General features: G+C 32.9%; 1 protein-coding gene across 1 annotated transcript; it reads right to left on the bottom strand.

The window, feature by feature from the left end:
* Positions 1-1,254: 1,254 nt before the first annotated feature.
* Positions 1,255-11,958, bottom strand: LOC132636948 (serine/threonine-protein kinase STY13-like). Its single transcript, XM_060354051.1, has 4 exons — positions 11,801-11,958; positions 8,252-9,228; positions 1,995-2,235; positions 1,255-1,569 (listed from the first exon to the last, which is right to left on the bottom strand). Exons 2-4 carry the CDS (start codon positions 9,133-9,135, stop codon positions 1,474-1,476), a joined length of 1,221 nt encoding a protein of 406 aa, XP_060210034.1. The 5' UTR covers positions 9,136-9,228; positions 11,801-11,958; the 3' UTR covers positions 1,255-1,473.
* Between the last annotated feature and the right edge of the window lie 9,309 nt (positions 11,959-21,267).

Genomic DNA, 21,267 nt, shown 5'->3' with positions numbered 1-21,267 from the left:
TCACTTGTAATATTCATAACTCTTTAATTTCAACTCACTGAAGTGGCATTACATCTTGGTGTCCATTTAATTGTTTCTATTTTGACTTTCTGCAACTCTTATAAGTTGAGGATATTCTGTGGAGTAATATATGCGTATATCTATGCATTCCAGTAAAATCATTCAACTGTATGTATGATCTAAATTCTTTTGTTGCATATATATTACTTTGTCATTAGCTTTTGGTAATGAAATATTATCTGATTGTAAATTAGCTCATGTATTTTAGGACATCCCGAAGAGCGGAGAATTTCACTAGTTAGAACTAATACAACAACAACATATCTAGTGAAATCCACAAAGTAAGGTCTCGGAAGGATAGAATGTACGCAAACCTTACCCTACCTTGGGAGGTTAAGATGTTTCCGGTAGACCAAGGCACAAGTAAAATATGCAGATTTTACTCTACATATTTTACCAAAATGACTTTTGGATGGAGTTTTCACCTCAAGTGGAAAACAAGTTAAATATGTTAGTCTTTGAGACTCAGTTAAAATACATTCTTAGAAAATGAATGAGTCTTGTGGTTGCGTTTTGGTTTCTGTTTCTTGAAATGTAATTCAATATTTACATTATGAACCCAGACATCTAAAAGCTCAAGTAATTTTTCCAAGCGTCTGTAGTATATTAAACAAGAAATTGTATATAAGCATATGATACAGAGATCTCACTAAAACAAATTGAGGCAATTTCCACAAGTGAAACTCCTGAATAATGTCCGGAGTGTTCCTTATGAAATTTGAAACTCCACGATGGTGACTATTTTTCAAACAACAAGGCCGAAAAGAGGCCATACATACTTCAAAAAGAGTTTGAGGAAGTTTTGGTCCAAAAACTAGGCCGAAAATGGGAACTCCCGGATAATATCGGAATTGTCACTTACAAAATATGAACCTCAAAGACAATGACTATTTTTTTCAAAAACAAGGAGGAAAAGTGGCCATACATCCTTCAAAAAGAGTTTGAGGAAGTTATGGTCTCCAAAATCTAAACAATACTATCAGAAAAGTTACCGTACTGCAAATTTGCACACTTACCAGTTACCATAGACATAGATGTGCCTTACTGCTCTTTAGGCGTTGCATTTCTCCTTTACCTTATACAAATATAAGAGCATAACACAAAAACTAATGGCATGGCCATAGATCAGCATTTAGGAACCTGATTTACTTTGAGAAAAATAAGCAAACACAACCACAAAAGGACACGCATAAATACACATAATATCCTCCTGTATTACCAACTAGTCAACGTCTTAAATCCACGGTTTAAAGAAAAGAAACAAAATACGACAGAGAAACGTTTCAAGTTTTTCTCATAACTATCTCCCTTTTTCTATCTGAATAAAGAAATTATGCCTGATAGATACACATGCTGGACCGAAATCAGTTTTGCCATCCAGCATCTTTCGCCTCTAGTTTCCTCCTTCCCGAATCAATCTGTAGTCATAGGTTGAATGCAGCACCTGAAACGGGCCTTTCTGACAGTAGTCATGATTTCTGTCTCAGCCGCCTCAAGCATTCCGACCACCTGAGAGTAGGATGGCAAAATTAGCCCATGAAAATATGACTCGCCCAACCCGCCCAAGTTTGGACTGGTCATTGACCCGTTCATTTATTAGCTCAGCCTATTTCAGCCTATAAAAAAATTGGACTGATATGTAGCCCAAATCGACGCATGAAAAAATCTTGTCAAAATATTTTAAAGAAAACATTATTTTTATTTTGATATGTTATATATAGCCATAATAAAGTAAAAAAAAAGATTTATTAGGTACTAAAAAATTATTAAAGAACAAACAGAGAAATTAAAACTCAGTAAAAGTTGTTTGGTTTTTGTTTTGGTGGGGGGAGGGGGTGTTTAACCCAACTCATTTCAGCCCAAATAACTTATGGGTGGGTCAATAACCCGTCCATTTAATAACTCAATCCAACACGCCTATTTGACACCCCTACCTGAGAGAAAGTTGGCCTATTATCAGGCTCAGCATCCCAGCAGCGGATCATGATCTCAGATAAGACAGGCAAACACTCAATGGGGATCGTTGGACGGACACCTTTGTTGACAACAGCAAAAGCAGCCTGCACAGCAGTCATGTTCTGGAAAGGAAGCATCCCTGTTATAAGCTCCCATAGAACAATGCCAAAACTGTAAACATCAACTTTCTGGGTGTATGGACGGTGCTGGATCATCTCCCTACAAAAACAAAAACAAAAACAAAAAACGCGCTCAGGCAGTCCACAACAATACACAGATGCTAACAACTTTGAACAATAGCAAAAAAGAATGATAATGTTAAACAGGATAGGATCCGCAGAATGTTGAATAAATAGCATTTCAAAAGGAAACTTGAAATGTAACTTCATTTCTCAGGTTAATTAAAGTCAAAATTTCAGTATATTAGAATTGTACACAGTTTCAGAAACTGCTGCACATACAGAGCTACAAGCTTTACCAGATATTGAGATCCGATCCCCACCTTTCAGGCAAGATCATTCAATATCATTTTCTTTTTGGCAAGATTGTTCATTATCACATCAACTTTGGTCAAAAGCAAGCATATTCTTCCGTCTATATATCCAAGGTAAGCCATTCATCCATACTAGCCTATTACTATCATACAGAGAAGATTTATATTCACTACATCATCCACCATCGCGGGGATGTGGTGCTTCATGACTGCACCAGCTCACCAAAATTATCACCACTCACCAGGCCAACCTCCTAAATCCCGGACATTTCAACAATATTTCAGGCAGACATGAACATTATTCTTTGATTAGTGTCTAAAAGAAATGCCCTATTAGAAATAGATACTTCTCCGTTTGTCACAGTATCTCAAGAACCCTATTAGAAACAGAGACTTCTCCGTTTGTCACAGTATCTCAAGAAAACAAAAGCTTAATCTCCAACTTACTTAGCTCATAAAGAATGTACTTTCATCTCCAACATTGTGTAAGAAACAAAACCAAACGAAAACTGATGACGATACTTCTGTCCAGGACAAAAGAAATCAACAAATGCCAGTTCTATCATTCAGTAAATCTACCGTCAAAACTTGATAAAATAATCAATCTCCACCAGATGGAAAGGGATTTTATTCAACTCTATATCATGTTCTCACTTTCATCCTGAATTGATGATCTAATTCAAGGTTTAAATTCTAGCTGCCATAAATGCCTGAGAAACAAATAACTGAGCTTCCCAGGGCAGTATCCTAAAGACTCCAGGAAAATCATGATTAGCAATTCTTACATAAGACTACAGATACAGGAAAACTCCAACTATCAGGGAAAGAATACAATAAATGAATTGAAATAATTTTCTTTGTTGTCATTAATTTTGTACCTTATATGCCAGATTGTGCCACCCAAGGAGATCTTTCGACAGAAATCAATAAAACACAGATTTTTAACAGTTTAACAATCAGCCATGCAAATGCATGAATTAATACCACAATCAATCTATTCATACACGTGTAACGCATAAAATATATTCTTACGTACCTATGCGTGCTTCTAAAATTAATTTGGTGTTTCGTAATACATATGAACAGAGTTGGCAAATCAAGCCCATGTGGACACCCCCGCCCCCCAAAACAGATTTGATGCATTCATTTTTTCTATCATTTTCAGAGGAGATGAGTTCTAGGAGAAATCTAAAATTTTGCAATGTTTCAAATATACTTAGTATTTTTCTTTTATAACCGTGGTGTCCGGGCCAGCCATGTCAGTTCCTTCAAAAATGCACTACATTTGAAGGATCTGACGCGCACCCGCCGACATTTTTGAAGAGTCCGAGCAACATAGCCTAAGACCTCGTGGTTCTCAACTCACTTTATTGTCCACTAGGTCACACCTTTGGGTGCTTCAAATATACTTATTCTTCAGCAAATAAAGGTAAAATGTGATCCATATTATATGGTATGGACTCGTTTGTGGGTATGTATTTTATCATATGTATGAGAGTATCGGTATAGGTATGTGCGATTTTCTTTTTTGTTAATTTCTGTATTTTGAAGAGTCTGCAGGAAGTACGCTCGGCCATGGCACACCCACTCGACGAGTATGTACATGCAAAGGACCATTATAACATAGCATGTGATAACTCGATCAACTTTTAGTCAACTTGAAGCAATTAAATCGTCCAAAAAAATCAGGTAATGTCTCCCAACTCCCGAGTGGATTGCACAAAATCTAAGGCATTAAAAGCAGGGGCGGATTTATCTGGTAAATCATGGTGCACGTGAAACCATGGTCTCTCTGCAAAACTAGGTGTTTTATATACATATATTCTAGAATTGGTATAATATTAACTAATGACACCCATGCTCCAAGAATGTTGCATGGTGCACTTAGTTGATTGTTGAGTTATTTACCTAGAGGAATAGGGATCAATTCCCACTTAATACATTTTCCCTCCTTTTTTTTTTTTTTTTTTTTTAGTGGTGTACTCATGTTCTAGAAATCCTAGATCGGCCTCTAAATAAAAGTATGACGTCAGAAATACTAAGTCACAATAGGCAGGTTCTCCCCAACTTAACTAGTTGTACTAGTTAATCATTAAGGGTTTTCGTGCTCCTTTTGTTTCTAAAAGATCAACTTCAACTAAAATAAGGAATTCGTCACATCAAGTCTAGCAACACGTGTTGTAAGACTACATACCAAACAAGGCATTCTTATCATTCTTTTTACCGGGCATTGATTTCTTCATGAATCACATCTCTCCGGCATTGATATACAAAGTCGTCGTTTTAAGTAATGTGAAGTAAGGGATCATCGCTCGAAGCCATGCACTTCAGAGAAGTGTGCACTTTAAGCAATGACGCGCAAAGTGATCCTAACGAGTAAGGGTCTACTTTTTTGAATTTCGACTTTGAGGAGTTGAATTATCAATATTATTGTAAATTGGATGCAATAATTAGTTATTTTAATTGCATTGTTATAGTACTAAATCTTTATATGTTTGGCATTATTTACTTTTTGTAGCTTGTGCGCCTCACTCTCGCTTTTTGCTTCAAACTCCGTGGACCTTGTCGCTTTTTGCATTTCTCGCTTTTAAGAACACTACCTTCGATAATTGGACGTTTCGACAAATGACTCGGGCTCATGAGAAGATTACTTGTATATGTGTTTGGTACCTTTTTTTTTTTACTTTCCCATAACTTGTATGCTTCACTTCTAGTTTTTCACTTCAAACTCCATGGACCTTGTCGCTTTTTGCTTTTAAAAAGATTTTCTCCACAAAGAATACTCGGAGGTTTCAGCAAATGATTTAGAGTGATGATAAGATTGAGCCAAATATTCCACTTCTAACTTCTCGTAGAGATTGAGATGGTCATATGGATGGAACAAGTCTATGTAGCAACTCGACGAAGAATCCCCATAACCGTTGTAGAGTCTAGAAACATCACATTGTCGCTTTTGAAAAAGACGTCTCTATGTAAAAAATGATCGGAGGTTTCAACAAATGATTTAGGTTCATGAGAAGATTGAGCCAATTATTCCACTTCTACCTTTCCATAGATATTGAGAGAGTCTTTTAATAGAAAAAGTCTATGTAGAACCTCAGAGGAGAATCCACATTATCGTTGTAGAGGTTTGTTTCCGTAAGGCCCTCGTGGAGTTCCTTCCAAAAACATCTGCAGAAGAATAAACTTCTTTCCAACTTCGAGCTAGTGAAGATACTAAAAGAGGTATGGTTAGATGAATGAACCGCCGGGAGCTCGTATGAGCGTTGGTTTGACTGCCCTAACTATGGCGGAATATTTCCGAGATGTTAATGAGCAAGACGACACGTGAGTTATGGTGTAACCAATTTCTGTTTTTGAACACACAATTGACCTTACCCCAAAAAGTAACCCATTAATTGTTCGCTTAAATATTACGATTATAACAATCGCATAAATAAGTTGGGAGGCTCAAAAGTGTTGACCTCTGATTATATCCAAGAATAAACTTATTTACGTTTTTTTTTTTTTGGATAACCGAGAAATCCTCGAAGATCATGGGCGCTGGTTCGGAACTCGGTCGATAATGGGTTTGTCACTCTACCCTTCTCCACTTAAATACCAAGTATTTGCCTGCAGCAGGACGACGACAATTTTACCAAGTACTTGCAAAATATCCCTCCAACACAAGTATCAAGTAATTTCGCCCTCCCAGACTTAGGCAAATTGGAAGAAATCACCTAGCATTTTTGTGCCTCTTCAGGGACATATCTACATTGAATAAAAGGCGCTATTTCCAGTCTTCCATATCCACTCGTAATCTTTCAAAAGAAGCATTAAGCCAAGCATAATATCATCATTACCGAGTAAGATTCGATATACCTCCCATGCCGAAATTCCAGAACACTTGCAAAGAGGAATACATGTACTTGCTTATAACACATACTAAATTCCCAATCTCCTTTTTACTTTGCATCTTTTCAAATTATGAAGGAGAACAAGCCAATCTTGGAGAAAAGTCTATCACTCTTATTATCAAGAACACTACATTCCCTGTTGCTGCCTTATAAGATACTCGGGCGCGAAACTAAAGCATCCACCCATCTATTCATGGATTGGAGCACAAATCAATGCAAAAGAAGATGAGAGTAATCGATAGGCATCCATGATGCCTGCTTAAGGACCAAAATTTCCCCCATAATGAAGAAATTATCATCTTCATCCCGGAAAATGACTCCAAATAAATGGTAAAGCGCCTCAGTTGATAATAAGGCAGCACCAGCCACACCATTTTCCATGAACTTTAACAGTCCAAAGTGATTAATAAATTCTGCTTAATTCCTTCAAAGCAGACATCCTCCAACAGAGCAATGACTTCCACTTGCACAAACTTAAAATCTATCTGCTGCTTCCAGAGACACCAGTGTATTAACATGTCTTAAGCAATCCTTCTTTAACTGGTTCATTCCAGTGCTTTGAGAAAGTTGGCATGATCCAAGCAAACAGGAATACTGTTCGACTACATAAAACTTAAAACTTTCATTTGGCAACCAATTTCCACTCTAAGCGAGATATATGGCAGTAGACATTAAAGTTTCATCCCCTCTCCTTTTCAAGTTTGTCCAGCAGCAACGAACCTAAGTATGTTACTATGTGGAAGTATGTCATCCCATGAAGAGATAGATATCTAGTGACTCACACCTTCCCATTCTCTTTCTTACCCATACAACATTCCAAAAGAGCCCCACTGCTCTGAAGAAAGAGGTGATGCTAAAGATGACAATGGAAGGTCAACATCACAAAGGAGAGATAATATACTTCCCAAAGAGCTTTCATCTACCTATTCAATAAGAGCAGAATATTGGTTCATATCTCTCAGACATGTCCTGAAAGTGAACCCATTGAGGTAGTTAATGTACCTCTCAACCCTTTTCAGCTAGACTAACTAGAAGCAATTTTAGTTTTTTGATAATGGTAACCCAGCCAGCTTGCGTGCATCTCGATTATTTTACCGGTACTTGCTACCTCCCACCAGCACAAGTATTGGGTAACTACACCCACCAAGGTTCAGGCAGATGGAAAGAAATATTTCTGTCTCTGGTGTGATTTGACCCCTCGTCTCTAAGGTTTGCACCTACTTCATTCACAACTAGGACAGGCAATTGGATGTGACTAACTTGATCAAATTACAAGCCACAGACAAGAAGGAAAAGGAAAAAGGAGGGAAAGAAATTGAAAGAGAAAATTAAGTCGATCAAGTCTTTGACCTTGATTAACAGGCACATAACTAAGTAAAAAAGTTTGACTGGAAGAAACAATTTCTTCCTCTTAGCAACAGCACATATACAGTAGAAAATATAATCACAATCAATGAGGTCCGATCAAAAGGATATACACGTCTTGAACCCATCGACCTCCATGCTTTTAGCTTCAGTTCTAAATTAGGGATCCAGCATGCTACAATATTTCTAAAATATCATGCTGGAACGAAAATATCTATGTTTGCTATGATTTCTCCTTATTCTTTGGTGAATAATGGCTAGTCTCTGACATGCACAAATACAAAAATTAAAACTTTAAACGTAACCTACAAAGCTAAACATATCCCAGAAGATTACGTTAAAAAGCTTACTGATAAAAAGGAGAAGAAAAAAAAAAGAGTATGTCAAAAAGCTATGAGCTCTAGTATAGGGTTTTCAAGAACCCCAAAACTGGAATAAGACACCAGATTTAGCTAGGCTGCTAAAGAGTCTAGATGCTTACGGAGCCATCCAGCGGTAAGTTCCAGTTTCTGGTGTCATTCCTTCAGTCTGCACCTCAATACGAGCAACACCAAAGTCTGCAATTTTGATTGACTTGTCAGCAGCAATCAGTAGATTGTCGGATTTCAGATCACGGTGTATCAGATTCAGGCCATGAACATACTCCATCCCCCTTGCCACATCCAACGCCTGCTTAACTGCTAACTTCAATGGCACAGCTCGGTTGTGTCGTCTCGTTAGGAACTGACGCACTGAACCCCCTCTTGCATATTCAGTCACAATACACCACACCATGGGTTTACGACATGCACCAATAAATCGCACTATATTTGGATGCTTCAAATTTGCCAACATCGTGACCTCCTGCTGAAATTGCTGCTCCATCAAGTGAGCCCTCTCAAGATCATGTTCTGGCCTTTCTAGAAGCTTGATAGCAACATCTTCACCATTATAAGTTCCCTTATAGAGTTTTCCAAAAGCTCCTTGAGCAAAAGCTCGTCCCATGGTAAGCTTCCTCAAATCAATTGTCCACTCATCATAATTCTCAAGCCCAATGGTGGGAAATCGAGGATCAACCAAGGCTTGAGCAAGGGCATCATTGCTCAACCCATTAGAAACTCTCCCCCTGTTTACGCTAGCTGCAACAGAATAGTTGTTGTGGACGCGATTGATGCCCTGGTGGTCTAAAATACGGGTGTTAGAATTATTTGATCCAACACTGCTGTTATCCATTGACATTGCAACAGAACCTCCACCATTACTCATCTGCAAGCTACCATAACTCTCAATTGACATGTTTGACCCTTCACCAAGCTTATGGTAAAAATTTTGTGACAGGTTTTGATTTAGGTCTATAAGACCAACAAATTTTGGAGCCTCCAACATTTTTTCAGATAAAGCAGCTACACCACAAAAGCTTCAATCTGACTTATTTCTTCTGCATGAAGATTTCTAAAATCAAACTGCACCTCCACAGACCTGCAAAGCATGAAAAAGGAAAAGGTTAGTTCACCAAGACCCAATTCTTCTCAGTAGGCTCACAGGCAGTGGCGGAGCTAGTAAGAGCCAAGGGGGTTCGCCCCTTCGGCAAAAAATTACACCGGATATACAAGGTGAAAATTATTTTTTATGTATATATGGTAGACGTTGAACCCCTTTGGCTTCTTCGTTTGTCTGCTTCTTTATATTTTTTAACCCCCTTTGTTAAAATCCTGGCTCCGCCACTGCTCACAAGGACAAACACTTGTAAAACAGATAACCTTGTTTCCTCTCTGTATCAATCGACGTAGTATGATGAGAAGCATACAAGGAGAAAAATGTAAATTTGAAAAACTCCAATTTCAACTTTCATTCCTACATTTTTCTTCCAATTTCAACTTTCACCCCTACATTTTTCTTCCAATTATCTTCAACTCAAACTTCCTCAATCGAAAAAGTTCCAAACTTTAAACATAAACCATGAAGATAAACTTCTACCAACCTCCAAAATTACATAAAACATTTATTAAAAAAAAAAAAAAAAACTTGTCAAAAATAGAACTAATAAAATTCCAATTTCAACTTTCACCCTTACATTTTTCTTCCCGAAGCAGTGAAAAAAAATTCAAATTTTAACCATAAACCAGCAAGATTAACTCCAAAATTACAGTAACAAATAAAAAAGAAACTAAACCTGTCAAAATAAAACTCAATTGAAAACAAAAAAAAAAAATAAGAAAATAAATGATCAGAGGGCAAAATCAAGGATAAAAACGTAAATTTACCGCTACATCTTTATGTCCAAACACCCCTTAAATTTATTTAAAAAAAAAATTGTCAAAAATAGAACTAAGGAAAACCTCAATTGAAAACAAAATAAACACAAAACCAGGAAGATTAACTTTCAGCCAACTCCAAAATTACATTAACAAAAAACATTAATATAAATTAAAGAAGCTAAACTTGTCAAAATCAAAATAAGAACTAATCAATTTCAACTTTCACCCTTACATTTTTCTTAAAATAAACTTTCAGTGAACACAAAAAGAAGCTAAAAATTGTCAAAAATAGAACTAAGGAAAACCTCAATTTTGAAAACAGCAAAAACTCAAAAAAAAAAAAAAAAAAAAAAAAATAATAATAATAATATATCAGTAAATGAATGATCCAAGGGCAAAAATAACGAGAAAAACGTAAATTTACTTATTTGAGTGTTTAGCAAAAATAAAAAACAGCTTAAATTAAGTTAAAAAGTGTTTAAAATAAGCCAAAATCACAAAGTTGCTCAACCCCACTTTTTTTTTTTTGGCTTAAAAACCATTTTGGTTTGACCAACAACTTTACCCATTTTATCCCTTATAATTTCTATTAATTCCAATACTACCCTTACTTCTAAAAAACTCTTTAACACCTTTATCCAAACACGTAACTGCTTATTTATAAAATAACTTTCGGCACTTAAAAAATACTTTAAGCACTTTTGCTTAAAAGTCACTTTTTTTCAGTTAATCCAAACGGGCTCTTATTTTTTTGGCTTAAAAGCCATTTTGGTTTGACCAACAACATTACCCTTTTATCCCTCATATTTTCTGTTAATTTCAATACTACCCTTACTTCTAAAAACCCTTTAAACCCTTTTATCCAAATACGTAACTGCTTATTTATAAAAAAAACTTTCAGCACTTAAAAATCACTTTTTTTCAGCTACTCCAAACGGGATAGAACTAAGAAAAACCTTAATTAGAACATAAAAAACTTTAAAAAAATTAAGAAAAATTAATTATCAGAGGGCAAAATCAAGGAGAAAAACGTAAATTTACCTCTACATTTCTACTCCAAAATCACAGAGGAAAAAAAAAAAAGCTAAACTTGTCAAAAATAGAACTGAAAAAACTCCAATTGCAATTTTCACCCCTACATTTTTCTTCAAATTACAAAAATTTCAATTCCAAATCACAAAAATTACTAAAATTAATTATCAGAGGGCAAAATCAAGGAGAAAAACGTAAATTTACCTCTACATTTCTACTCCAAAATCACAGAGGAAAAAAAAAAAAAGCTAAACTTTTCAAAAATAGAACCAAAAAACTCCAATTGCAACTTTTTTTTTTGATTAGCGCTGGGTGTCCGAGTCTCTTTGAGCCCCGACTAATCCCGGGGGTGCACAGGCCCTCGGCAAGGAGTTTCCCGCAAGTGCACCACGGGTAATTCAGGGTTTCCCCAGTCCGATGGCCCTTAGAAATTGTTTGCACCCAGCCGGTTTCGAACTTGAGACCTATTGCAACTTTCACCCCTACATTTTTCTTCCAATTACAAAAATTTCAATTCCAAATCACAAAAATTACTAAAATTAATGATCAGAGGGCAAAATCAAGGAGAAAAACGTAAATTTACCGCTACATTTCTACTTTCATCGAATTCCAAAATTCCACAACAACAAAAAAAAAAATACACAAAAGCTAAACTTGTTTATAATAGAACTACTAATAAGAACCTGAATTGAATAAAAATTAAGGAAATGAATGATCAAAGAAGGTTAAAACAAAATGAAGGGATAAAAAGGTAAATTTACCAGGATCGATAGAAGCTCTCTTGACTTTACGATTATGATTTGCAAACACCGTAACTGCTAATTACCAATTAGAGAGATAAATATTTATACTTGGAGAGAAAAAAAACACACACACACACAGTTATGAATGAATTGTCTTAGCTATAGAGAGAGATAGTAGTAGTTTGTTTAGTCTTCTGTCTCTTTTTGTTTTTTTGTAATAAGGGAAGACCTATGGTGTAGTTACTCATATGTTAAAAGTTGATGTGAGCATAAGTTCATATGGGTCCCACTTTAATCAGGACCGTTTTCATATTTTAATAGGAGTTTGGCCATGAAAATTAAAAAAAAAAATCACTTTTTTTTTTTTTTTGAATTTTAGAGTTAGAGTTGTTTTTCACAATCAAAACAAGTACATGAAAAATAAAAAGTTGTATTTGAAATTTTCATGGCCAAACATTAATTTTTGAAAAAATGAAAAAAAATCCTGAACAAAATGAATAATTATTATGGCTAAACGGGTCCTTAGTATGTAAGTACTTGGGATGTCACGTCAAGTTAGCCAATTGAAAAAAAAAAATTGGAGATAAAAGAGGAAAATAAAAAGATGAAATTGGAAAAGTGCATTTAATATGGCGTGGAATTCTTCATTTTCTGAATTTTGAGTAAAAAAAATTGTTTTCTTCAAGGGAAGACCTGTTGTGTAGTCACTCGTACGTCAAGAATTATGTGAGCAGAAGTTTATGATGGGCCTACTTTAATCGAGTCTGTCCAATATTTGTTGTTTGGACTTCTTTTATGTATGGACAAAAAATCGCCTTTTTTGTGAGGACCCACAGAACTTCGGAACTGTGAACCCCCTGGACCTCGGTCCCATGACTGACTGCTAGTGGCCTCGGCCCTGCTGACTGGTCATGACATACTCAGGTATTGTATGGGCAGGTGCCAACAGACAATTCGATATACGCTGCAGCGGCTGGTATCGAACCCGTGACCTCCCCCTTTTGTTCTCCCAAAGGAGACGACTCTCACCAATTGAGCTATTTTGAGTAAGATTTTTTTTGTTTTGCATCAAGGAATGACCTATGATATAGTCACTCACATGGTGAGAATTCGATGAGTAGGTGTTTATGGTGGACCTATTTTAATCAGGACCATTGAATATTTGTTGTTTGGACTTCATTTACGTATGTGCTTGTTTGGGATGTAATGTCAAGTTGAGCCAATAGAAAAAGAGAAAATTAAAAAATAAAATTAGAAAAGTACATTTAATATGGTGTGGAATTCTTCATTTCTGAATTTTGAGTATAGTTAACTCTCTCGTTACCGAGCTAAAATTCATATGGAATGGAAAAATTATATTTCCTCCGTTTCATAATAAGTGACATTTTTCTAGTTGTTGCCTTTTCAAAAAAATTAGGTGTTAGTTTTATTTTAGGTACATCTCATTAAGAAAACTACTTACTCTTAAAAAGTAAACAATAAAAATAAAAAGTATTTTTACTAACTGTGTAGTTCTATTGAGATGTGAAAGAATCTTAAATGGTAATCTTGATAAAAGATAGTTCTAAGGTGTTCTCCTATGATTGATTATAAATCTTATTATTTATTAGCTTAGATAACATGAAACAGAATAAATGTGTTTGAGATCTTTCTTTAACTAAGTCCAGTTAATCAACCTTCTAGGCCATAAGTTGTCATACAATGCAAGTCAACATCATTTTAAGCATGAAAAGTTAATGATATTCATTAGCTTTATTAACATTACATTCAAATATGCACCAGAATTGCAAAACTCGAAAAAAAAAGGGTTTTCTAAATATTAGAAATATTTGTATTAAAAACATGTTGATTTATTGAGAGACTTTTTATCAAAAATCAATGACTTACGACCGGTAAAGTAGGGAGTGGAAGAGGGAAATTCACACTAAAAGTGTGATTTTGGGGTGTGAATGTATTTATTTGTAGATAAAGCTAGATGTAATGATTTTTTTCACTTTGGATTTAAGGAATATACTAACAAATATAAAGAAAGAACTAGAAAAGATGGTGGTTAGATGAATCAAACTTTTTTTTGTTTATGAACAAACACATGCTACTCGCTTTTTAGTTTTGTGACACATAATTTCCGCAAAATTTATAATACAAACATGACATTTTCTATTAATTGTGTTATATGTGTATTAACATGACTTAGATCAATATGTATCACTCTCCCCGTCCCAAAATATGTATTGGTTCAGCTCTTTTCACGCTCATTAGGAAAAATAAATACAAGATATCATTTACTAAGTTACACGTATTTATTAGACGTTGTTTGTGAATTAAGCGCAATTAAGAAGAAGTAAGTTCTTTAATATAAGAATATAATTGAAAACAATTACTAATTATTGTTTTGAATTCTTGATGCGATAATCTGTAGGAGGTAGTAGTACATATTGATCAAGTCATGTTAATATAAGCATGACATCATTAATTAATAGATAATCTCGTGTTTGTATTATAAATTTTGTTGAGATTATGTGTCACAAAAATAAAAAGAGATTAACATGTGTTTGTTGGAAAACAAAAAATGTTTGATTCATCTAACCATTATCTTGTCTAGTTCTCTGTTTGTATTTATTAGTATATCCCATAAATTTAAAGTGGAAAAAATCATTAAATCTAGCTTTATCTACAACTAAATACATTCACACATAAAATTCACATTTTTTTATTGTGAATTTTCCTTTTCCGTTCCCCACATGAGTTGCTGATACTTTAATATCATTAATAACTTTGTATACTAAAATGACATATTTTGGAATGAAGGAAATAGAATTGCAGAAGTTATATAATAGATTTAGTAACAAGGTTAAAAACGCTTGTCCAATATTATATATTTGAAAACTTTCACATTAAAAAGTATCTTAATTTGATTTTTTTTTTTAAAATAACATGCGCAATGACTTCTCAATCAAAAATTAATAAATTGTGACAGGCAAAGTAGGAATAGAAGAGGAAAAATTCATACTAAAAATATGATTTTGGGATGTGGATGTATTTATTTGTAGATAAACTTAGATTTAATGATTTTTCTTACCTTGGATTTAAGGAAAATACTAATAAATAAAAGAACGAATCAAACAAGGTAGTGGTTGAACGAGTCAAACATCTTTTATTTGTGAATAAACACATGTTACTTGTTTTGATTTTGTGACATATAATCTCAACAAGATTTACATTACAAACATGACATCATAAAATTAATGAACTTAAATGAGGAAACTAACGACATACAATCAAAATCTCTATAACAATCATCCATAACATTTCACTCTAAGAAACAAGTTTCTTTGAAATTGATTTTCTTATATAGAAGTTATATTATATTATATGTTTTTTGTATTCGTTAATTATAACAACCATTATTTAAAGAATGTTGTGATAAAAAAATATTGTTATAGAGAGGTTTGAGATCTTTATGAATAATGTAGGCATTTTTCACTATTATTTTTTCACAAATCTAAAAAACCAATATTAATTGTGGAATATATTATTTCACACTATGAGAAATGAAAGGAAAATGACATAATTAATTTACTTTATGTTGTAAATTGAATTAATGGAAGAGGAAATATCACACTAAAAATGTGATTTTGGGGTGTGAATGTATTTATTTGTAGATAAAGCTAGATTTAATGATTTCTTCCACTTTAGATTTAAGAAATATACTAATAACTACAAAGAAAGAACGAGACAAGATGGCGGTTAGATAAATCAAACTTTTTTTTTTTGGTTTACGAACAAGCACTCATTACTTGTCTTTTAATTTTGTGACACATGAGCTTAATATAAACATGACCTTTTATTAATTATGTCATATTTGTATTAACGTGACTTGATCAATTTGTACTAGAATTAGTAGTAAGGGTTTAAAACACTCGTCCAATATGGCATATGTGAAAATATTCATATTAAAAAAACATCTTAATTTGACGTAAGAGTTAATGTGGGGCCTATTTTAATCAAAATTGTTAACTGTCTACGTATATTTATCTGGGAAGTCACGTCAACTGAAGCTAATTGGAAGGGGGGAAAAGAGGAAAATAAAGAGATGAAATTGGAAAAGTGCATTTAATATGGCAGTCAATTTTTTTTTTTAAAATAAACATTATGTATTTAAAAATTGATAAAACGTTACAATTATCACTTTTTATAATTAAAGACACATTAGAAAAAAAAATTGTGATAAAAACACATACAAATGAATGAATGAATGTTTTAGCAATATAGAGCTCTCTCTATAGTTTTTAATCTTCGTCTTTCGTCTTTTTTTTTTCTTTTTCTTTTTTTTTTTTGTATTAAGGAAGACCTATGAGTTTAGTCACTTACACGTTAAAGTTCATGTGAGTAGCAATTTATGTGGGCCCACTTTAATCAAGACCGTTAGATATTTTATCCTACTTCGGATGTCACGTCAAGTTAGCCAATTGAAAAAAAAAATGGAGAAAAAAGAGGAAAATAAAAAGATGAAATTGGAAAAGTGCATTTAATATGGCGTGGAATTCTTCATTTTCTGAATTTTGAGTAAAAAAAATTGTTTTCATCAAGGGAAGACCTGTTGTGTAGTCACTCATATGTCAAGAATTATGTGAGCAGGAGTTTATAGTGGGCCTACTTTAATCAGGTCTATCGAATATTTGTTGTTTGGACTTTCTTTACGTATGTACTTGTTTGGGATGTCACCTTAAGTTGAGCCAATAGACAAAGAAAAAAGGAAAAAATAATTATAATAAAAGGGGGGGGGGGGAGGGGGGGGGGGGGGAGGGGGGTGAAGAGGAAAATAAAAAGATGAAATTGAAAAAATGCATTTAATATGGCGTGAATTTCTTTATTTTCTGAATTTTGAGTAAGAATTGTTTTTGTTTTACATCAAGGGATGACCTATGATATAGTCACTCACGTGTTGATAATTCTGTGAGTAGGAGTTAATGATGGACCTATTTTAATCAGGACCGTTGAATATTTGTTGTTTGGACTTCATTTACGTATGTACTTATTTGGGATGTCACGTCAAGTTGAGCCAATAGAAAAACAGAAAATTAAAAAATAAAATTAGAGAAGTACATTTAATATGGCGTGAAATTCTTCATTTCTGAATTTTGAGTATAGTTAACTCTCTTGTTACTGAACTAAAATTCATATGGAAAGGAAAAATAATATTTCCTCTGTTTTATAATAAGTGACATTTTTTCAGTTGTTGCCTTTTCAAAAAATTTAAGTGGTAGTTTTATTTTAGGTACATCTCATTAAGAAAATTACTTACTCTTAAAAAGTAAAAAATATTTTTACTAACTCAATCTTAAAAATGAATGTTTTAGCTATAGAGGAGCTCTCTCTATTGCTTTTAATCTTTGATATTAATAACGACCTATCGTGTAGTCACTCACACGTTAAATTCTATATGAGCAGGAGTTTTTGTGGGGCCTACTATAATCACGACCGTTTTGATATTTTATCTTTCAACAAGAATATAGGTAAGTACGTATTTGGGATGTCACGTCAAGTTGAGCCAATAGAAAAAAGAAAAAAAAGGAGGGGGAGAGTGATATGAGGGGGCGAGGAAAATGAAAAGATGAATTGGAAAAGTGCATTTAATATGGCGTGAATTTCTTCATTTTCTGAAATTTGAGTAATAATTGTTTCTTTTGGCATCAAGTGAAGACTTACCATGTAGTCACTCACGTTATAAGTGTTTTGTGAATAAGTGTTTATTTGGGATGTCACGTCAAGTGAAGCCAATTGAAAAAAATAAAAAAATAAATACTAATAAGAAAAGAGGAAAATAAAAAGATAAAGTTTGTTTTAATTTATTATTTAATTAGCGTAAATTGGTTTGTTTTGGTATATAAACACCGAACATGAATATTTCATCGTATCAATATTATCTAAGGACTTTAGAGATAGAACGAGCCAACATCCATTGATGTAAGATAACTATGTAGTTCTATTGAGATGTGAAAGAATCTTAAATGGTAATCTTGATAAAAGATAGTTGTAAGGTGTTCTCCTATGATTGATTATAAATCTTATTATTTATAAGCGTAGATAACATGAAACAGAATAAATGTGTCTGAGATCTTTCTTTATCTAAGTCCAGTTAATCAAAACCATCTTGGCAATAAGTTGTCATACAATACAAGTCAACATCATTTTAAGCGTGAAAAGTTAATGATATTCATTAGCTTTTATTAACATTACAATCAAATATGCACCAGAATTGCAAAATTCAAATTCAATTCAAAAAAAAAAAAAAACACTTTTCTAGTATTATATATTAGAAATATTTGTATTAAAAACATGTTGATTTATTGAGAGACTTTCTATCAAAAATCAATGACCGATGACCGGTAAAGTAGGGAATGGAAGAGGAAAATTCACACTAAAAGTGTGATTTTGGGGTGTGAATGTATTTATTTGTAGATAAAGCTAGATCTAACTATCTTTTCCACTTTGGATTTAAGGAATGTACTAACAAATACAAAGAAAGAACTAGACAAGATGGTGGTTAGATGAATCAAACATTTTTTGTTTACGAACAAACACATGTTACTCGCTTTTTAGTTTTGTGACACATAATTTCAGCAAAATTTATTATACATACATGAAATTTTCTATTAATTGTGTTATATGTGTATTAACATGACTTAGATCAATATGTACTACTCTCTCTGTCCCAAAATATGCAGCTCTTTTCACGCTCATTAAGAAAAATAAATACAAGGTATCATTTACTAAGTTATTTGTATGTATTAGATGTTGCTTGTGAATTAAGCGCAATTAAGAAGAAGTGAGTTTTTTGATATAAGGGTATAACTGATAATGTGACAGTTAGTCTGGGAAGGAGGTAGTAATACATTGATCAAGCCATTTAATAAAAGCATGACATCATTAATTAATAGATAATGTCGTGTTTGTATTATAAATCTTTTTGAGATTATGTGTCACAAAAATAAAAAGTGATTAACATGTGTTTGTTTGTAAGCAATAAATGTTTGATTCATCTAACCATCATCTTGTCTAGTTCTTTCTTTGTATTTATTAGTATATTCCATAAATTCAAAGTGGAAAAAATTATTAAATCTAGCTTTATCTACAACTAAATACATTCACACATCAAATTCACATTTTTTAGTGTGAATTTTCCTCTTCCGTTCCCCACATAAGTCGCTGATATTTTAATATCATTAACTTTTTATAACGACACATATTTTGGAATGGAGGAAATAGAATTGCAGAAGTTAAATAATAGATTTAGTAATAAGGGTTTCCCTTGTCCAATATTATATATTTGAAAACGTTCACATTAAAAAGTATCTTAATTTGATTTAAAAAATTACAACATGCGCAATGACTTCTCAATCAAAAATCAATAAATTGTGACAGGCAAAGTAGGAATAGAAGAGGAAAAATTCGTACTAAAAATATGATTTTGGGATGTGGATATATTTATTTGTAGATAAAGTTAGATTTAATGATTTTTCTCACCTTGGATTTAAGGAAAATACTAATAAATAAAAGAAAGAATCAAACAAGGCGGTGGTTGAATGAGTCAAACATCTTTTATTTGTGAATAAACACATGTTACTTGTTTTGATGTTGTGACATATAATCTCAACAAGATTTATATTACAAACACGACATCATAAAATTAATGAATTTAAATGAGGAAATTAACGACATACAGTCAAACATCTCTATAACAGTAATCCATAACATTTCACTCTAAGAATAGAGTTTCTTTGAAATTGATTTTTTTATATAGTAATTATATTATGTTATATGTTTTTTGTATTCGTTATAACAACCATTAGTTAAAGAATGTTGTGATAAAAAATAATATTGTTATAGAGGGGTTTGAGATTTATATGATTAATGTAGGCATTTCACTATTGTTTTTTCACGAATCTGAAAAATCAATATTAAAAGTGGAATATATTATTTCACACTACGAGAAATGAAAGGAAAATGTGATAATTAATTTACTTTAAGCTGTAAATTGAATTAATGGAAGAGGAAAATTCACACTAAAAATGTGATTTTTGGGTGTGAATGTATTCATTTGTAGATAAAGCTAGATTTAATGATGAATTTACTAACAAATAAAAAGAAAGAACTAGACAAGATGGTGGTTAAATGAATCAATTTTTTTTTTTTGTTTACGAACAAGCACACATTACTTGCTTTTTAATTTTGTGACACGTGAGCTTAATATAAACATGACCTTTTTATTAATTATGTCATATTTGTATTAACGTGACTTGATCAATTTGTACTAGAATTAGTAGTAAGGGTTTAAAACAGTTGTTCAATATGGCATATTTGAAAATGTTCATATTAAATAATATCTTAATTTGATTAGAAATAACATGGGCAATGACTTCTCAATCAAAACTCAATAATGTGTGAGGCAAAGAAGGGAATATAAGAGGAAAAATTCATACTAAAAATATGATTTTGAGATGTGGATGTATTTATTTGTAGATAAAATTAGATTTAATAATTTTTTCCTTCTTGGATTTAAAGGAAATACTAATAAATAGAAGAAAGAACCGGTCAAGATGGTGGTTGGACAAGTCAAACATTTTCTATTTATAATAAATACATGTTACTCGATTTTGATTTTGTGAAATATATATAATCTCAACAAGATTTATATTACAAACATGACATCATAAAATTAATGAACTTAATTGAGGGAATTAGTGATACACTATCAGACCTCTCTATACATTTCACTCTAACAATTAAATTTCCTTTGAAACAGTAGTTCGTCATAGCAACCATTTGTTAAAAAATATTCGGATAAACAATGATGTTATAGAGGTTTAAGATTTATATTATTAATGTATATATTTTCACTATCACTTTTTTACAATTTTGAAAGTGATTATACCTTTTTAAGATTTATATGATCATACCTTACGCCGTAAATTGAATTTTAAAAAAAATGAATTTGTCAGAGGATTGGGAAAGGCCAAATCTTTATCTCATTTTTCCTTCACGCGATGATAATTTGTCCTTTTCTTTTTTTGCATCAATGGAATACGTAAGGTATAGTCACTCACATGCTAAATGTCATGTGAGCATGGATTTCTGTGTGTTTCACTTAAAGTCAATATTGGATCTTTGACTGCTGTTACGTATGTGCTTATTTAGGATGTCAATAGTCAAGTCATCTCAAGTAAGCTCGTTAACCGGATCAAACCGGACTGGACCGGACCGGCCACCGGTTCCGGTTTACCGGTTACAAAACCAAAATCGGAACCGGTCCGGTTCAAACAGTCCAAAACCCCCTTTTTTGTTTTGTTTTTCGTATAGTATATATATATATTATAGTATTTATTAGTATATTGTAGGTATATTTACATATGTTATATAAGTTTATAAGTAAAGTTTAAATATTTACTGACTAACCGGCTAACAGCAAGTCAGCAATACAGCAT

This window comes from Lycium barbarum, chromosome 4, assembly GCF_019175385.1.
Source record: "Lycium barbarum isolate Lr01 chromosome 4, ASM1917538v2, whole genome shotgun sequence".
Taxonomy (NCBI): domain Eukaryota; kingdom Viridiplantae; phylum Streptophyta; class Magnoliopsida; order Solanales; family Solanaceae; genus Lycium; species Lycium barbarum.
This window is presented reverse-complemented; position numbering and strand designations above follow the sequence as displayed.